Source organism: Geospiza fortis, unplaced genomic scaffold, assembly GCF_000277835.1.
Source record: "Geospiza fortis unplaced genomic scaffold, GeoFor_1.0 scaffold546, whole genome shotgun sequence".
Taxonomy (NCBI): domain Eukaryota; kingdom Metazoa; phylum Chordata; class Aves; order Passeriformes; family Thraupidae; genus Geospiza; species Geospiza fortis.
In genome coordinates, this window is record NW_005054612.1 from 109,232 (window position 1) to 113,426 (window position 4,195).

At 65.1% G+C, this 4,195-nt stretch overlaps 2 protein-coding genes across 2 annotated transcripts in view; one reads left to right on the forward strand and one right to left on the reverse strand.

Annotated features, from left to right (window-relative positions):
- Positions 1-1,250, forward strand: part of GAA (glucosidase alpha, acid) — a 6,951-nt gene extending 5,701 nt beyond the window's left edge. The window contains exons 17-19 of the mRNA XM_031064660.1: positions 78-242; positions 433-585; positions 804-1,250. Coding sequence (XP_030920520.1) covers positions 78-242; positions 433-585; positions 804-863 — 378 coding nt within the window. The 3' untranslated portion in view covers positions 864-1,250. The remainder of the gene's footprint in view (positions 1-77; positions 243-432; positions 586-803) is intronic.
- Positions 1,251-1,490: 240 nt separating this feature from the next.
- SGSH (N-sulfoglucosamine sulfohydrolase) lies at positions 1,491-4,187 on the reverse strand. Its single transcript, XM_005430268.2, has 7 exons — positions 4,055-4,187; positions 3,829-3,934; positions 3,483-3,633; positions 3,128-3,284; positions 2,877-2,958; positions 2,577-2,780; positions 1,491-2,332 (listed from the first exon to the last, which is right to left on the reverse strand). Exons 2-7 carry the CDS (start codon positions 3,920-3,922, stop codon positions 1,773-1,775), a joined length of 1,248 nt encoding a protein of 415 aa, XP_005430325.2. The 5' UTR covers positions 3,923-3,934; positions 4,055-4,187; the 3' UTR covers positions 1,491-1,772.
- Between the last annotated feature and the right edge of the window lie 8 nt (positions 4,188-4,195).

The following is a 4,195-nucleotide window of genomic DNA, read 5'->3' on the forward strand; positions in this document are numbered from 1 at the left end:
CTGTCCCTGCCCCATGCCCGAGGACCTCGGGGCATGGCTGTGGCAGTGCCCTGAGCTGTGCCTGCCCCATGCCCCAGGAACCTGCCTTCAGCACTGCCCAGTCCCGTGGGAAGGGCATGGCCCTGGTGGTGGCACTGACCCCGGACGGCTTCGCCAGGGGAGAGCTGTTCTGGGACGATGGGGAGAGCTGGGAGACCTTTGAGAGGGGCGACTACACCGAGCTGCTCTTCCTGGCCTCCAACGTGAGCACGGGGAGCTGCTGGCAGGGGCTGGGCAGGGCTCCTGGTGGCCCTGGCACACATGGGTCTGCTCTGGTGTGCTCTGTGTGGGGAAGGGCACCTGGAGGAGCCCTGGGTGCACGAGGGGTGGCTGAGAGCTGGGAGCACACCGTGGGGTGGCTGGGAGCACACAGTGCCATCCCCGTGTGCCCAGGACGCCGTGCTCAGCCAGCTGCTGCGGGCCAGTGCCCACCTGGACGGGGTCCTGCTGGAGGCTGTCACTGTCCTGGGGGTCACCAGCCCTCCCCGGCGAGTCCTGGCCAACGGGGCCATCGTCAGTGACTTCTCCTACCGCAGTGACACCCAGGTGAGTGCTGGCTGCCAGCCTGGGCAGGGCTGGTGGCCAGGAAGGGACCCAGAGTGCAGCTGTGGGGTCTGGCCCCAGTGATGGCACAGCCTGGGCCATGGGTGCCCTTCCCGGGGCATCTGTGGGACCAGGACTGTGCCAGGCTGTGGCTCTGTGAGGGGCAGGGCTCCCCTGGGCTCTGACACTCCTGGCTGGCTTCACCTTCCTTGTCCCCTCAGGTGCTGAGAGTCCCTGTGGCGCTGCCCATGTGGGAGCAGTTTGTGATCTCCTGGTCCTGACCAGCGTGGGTCACAGGGAGAGGCTGCACTGCTCCCCTGGAATCTGAGGCCAAATCCATCCCATCCCCTGTACCCTGAGCTGTCCCTGCTCTTCCCACACTCCTGGGCCTTGCTCTCCTCTGGCTGTTGGGTGTTGATGGAGGGGTGTGCACTGGACTGGCAGAGGGAGGGGCGCCTTGCACAGCCCCCAGGGACAGGGAAAACCTCACCATCATCAAATCAGGGGAAAAAAGACCCGAGTGCCTTGTGAGACAGCAAACCTGCAAACCAGTTACTCTGGGGGACTGGTAAGTGGGGCACAGACTGCAGGGAGTTCCCTGGCTCTGGTTTTGGGGAGGAGGATGTGCAGGGGCTGAGGGAGCAGTACTGTGAATAAAGCTGCTGTTTGCTGGGAGCAGCCCCAGGCCGTGTCCTGGTCCCCTGTCTGGTCCTGAATGTCCCCAGCTGGGACACCCCAGCTCTGTCCCTGCCTGGAGGTCTCCAGTGGGACCCCCTGTGCCCCTGGAGGGCTTTCCCCATTTCCCAGAGCGCTGGGGGTCCCCAGCTGTTCCTGCAGCCCTGGCTGTGCCACAGAGGCCCTTGGCCTGTCCTGCTGCAGGGATGTGCTCAGCTCCAGGTGAAAACAGATCCTTATCCTCCAGAGGCTTTATTGAGGGGCAGCTTGGCCCTTTGGCTGCTCTGGCTGAGAGCCAGGGCACCGGGAATCCTCAGTGCTCTGGGGCCAGGCGGTGTTGGCAGCAGAGGGCAGAGCTTAGTGGTGTCATCCAGGATTTGGGACCAGCCCATTGTGCCCCACGGGAGCACAGCAGTGTGGGGGCACAGGTGGGGTCTGAGCCCCACAGCCCTGTGGGGGCACAGGTGGGGTCCATACCCCAGGGGAACACAGCCCTGTGGGGGCACGGCTGCCCCTCAGAGCTCGTTGTGCAGCGGCTGGCACTGGGGGCTCAGCTTCTCCTCCAGCACAGCGTCGGGGGCGCACACCCAGGGGTCCCCGGTGTCCCACTGCCACCGGAGGAGCTGTGCCCTCAGCAGCTGCAGCACGCTGGCATAGCGGGGATCGGGGGCCAGGTTCTGGCTCTCGGCAGGGTCCTGGCTGCAGTCGAAGAGCTCCCAGCGGGCTCTGTAGTAGTACTGCTGCAGGCTCCTGTTCCAGTGCGTGGGCTGCCCCGCCCGGGTGCGCCGCAGCAGGTCCTGGAAGGTGGGTGACACGTACAGGTCCTGGTCAATGGGGAAGGGCATCTTGTAGTTGAGGTTGTGGATGAGGCGGAACTGGCGGTGCTGCACGGCTCGCATGGGGTAGTACATGGTCACCTCGTGCTGGCTCTGGCTCATGAAGGCGGTGGCCCAGGGCTGCTCCGACTCCAGGGCTGGCAGCAGAGACTTTCCAGTGAGCTGCACCCGCCTCTTGCCAAAGATGCTGTAAGCAGGGTAGGGGATGGAGAACCAGTCCAGAATGGTCGGTGTCAGGTCTGGAGGGGAGCAAAAGCGTGAGGAGGGACAGGCACTGTGGGAGGAAACTCAGCCCCAGAGAGGGGCAGAAAGGTCCCCGGGGATGGTGTCCCTGCAGGGGACCCTGTTCTGTCCTCCCTCCTCTCCCTTCCCTGCACTGGCCCTGCCAATGCTGAGGGCTCGGGGCTGCCCCCAGGGACAGGACCCTGAGATTTGGTGCAGGGAGGGTGGGGAGCAGCCCACAGCCGCAGGCACAGCGCTTACCCAGGAGGGAGGCGAAGGCCGGGCTGACCTGGCCCCAGCGCTGCGGGTGCTCGGGGGAGGAGAGCAGCAGCGGCTGGGCGGTGCCCGAGCGGTACAGGTTGGTCCTGCCCCCGGGGAAGGGGATGCCGTTGTCGGAGGTGTAGATCACCAGGGTGCTGTTGAGGAAGCCGGCGCGGCGCAGCTCCTCCAGGACCAGCCCGATCCCTGTGAGAGGAGAGGCAGAGCTCAGCCCCAGCCTGGCCACGATCCCTGTGAGAGCAGGGGCTGCAGAGCTCAGCCCCAGCCTGGACAGGCTCCCACCTTGGTCCATGCGCCCGATGGTCGTGTACTGGGCAGCCAGGTCCTCCCGGGCAGCCGGCGTGTCCGGGACAAAGGGAGGGACCTAAACGGAGACACGGCAAGGGGCACGTGGCTGACACAGGCCCCTGTGCCTTCACCAGCTCTTGCTGTGACACTGGGGACAGTGACAAGGGGGGGCCAGCCCTGGCTCCACCAGAGGCTGCCACCATGTGCAGCCCCACAGAGCCCCACACATCCCCACAGGTTCTCACCTGCACTTGCTCCGGGTGGTAAATCTGTGGCTTCCAGTCAGGGATCCAGCCCATCCCGCTCTGTCCATTGCCAAATTTCTCACAAAAGGGCCCGTACTGGGGCTGGGAGTGCCCGCAGCGGTGAGGGTCGTGGAAGGCAACATAGAGGAAGAAAGGCCTAGGGATGGAAAGGGGGGATGTGGAGGGGGTGAAGCAAAGGGGTGCCCCGAGACCTTCCTGGGCTGTGCCACGGCGAGCTGGGGTCAGCATGATTCCCCCACCTAATCTGGATATGGGAGGACCCTGCTTGTGACCAGCTGGGCCATGGGGACACATCTTCAGTGCAGCCCTTCCCAGGACAAGGGCGCAGCCTCACCTCTCGTCCTGGCTCTGCAGGAAGCGCCGGACAAGCTCCTTGATCCGGGTGATGTTTCTCCCCACCTGCAGGACCGAGCTGTTCTCCTCTGTGTAGGCAAAGTCGAAGGGGTACACAGCCCCTGGCCCCACGTGCTTCTTCCCAATTATCCCTGTGAGAATGCAGACAGCTGCTGTGGAGGAGCAGTGCAGGGAGGATGTGCTGTCTCCTCTCTGCAGGGACAGCCAGAGGGCCAGGGAGCTCTGTCAGTGGGGTTTGGTTTGGTGCTCCCTGCCTGTCCCAGCTCCTGCCTGTCCCAGCTCCTGCCTGTCCCAGCTCCTGCCTGTCCCAGCTCCTCCACTCCTACCTGTCCGGATGCCTGCATGGCTGAGCAGCTGGGGCAGGCTCCTCACGCCGTCGAAGGAGTTGAAGTGATGCACGTCCTGGTGCAGCCCGTACATCCCGTTCTGGTGCTGAGGGGACATGGCAGGGTCAGAGCAGGGCTGCCAGCCCAGTTGCAAAACACATCCAGCCCTTCCTGTGACTTCTGCCGTGGGCTGGCAGCCCCAGCCCGGTGCCGCAGGTGCCCCTACCTGGGGTAAGCCGGTCAGGATGCTGGCCCGGCTCGGGGAGCAGCTGCTCACGGAGGTGAAGGCGTTCTGGAAGACCAAACCGCGCCGGGCCAGCGCGTCCAGGTTGGGCGTGTGGATGGCAGAGTTGTTGTAGGCGGCGGC

What these genes read in the sequence shown, in the direction of transcription:
- SGSH (XM_005430268.2), bottom strand. Translation starts at nt 3,922, where the DNA reads ATGTACGGGCTGCACCAGGACGTGCATCACTTCAACTCCTTCGACGGC. An exon ending in CCATGCAGGCATCCGGACAG is followed by an intron (nt 3,634 to 3,828) that starts GTAGGAGTGGAG and finishes GCATTCTCACAG; the next exon opens with GGATAATTGGGAAGAAGCAC. An exon ending in GGCCTTCGCCTCCCTCCTGG is followed by an intron (nt 2,333 to 2,576) that starts GTAAGCGCTGTG and finishes GCTCCCCTCCAG; the next exon opens with ACCTGACACCGACCATTCTG.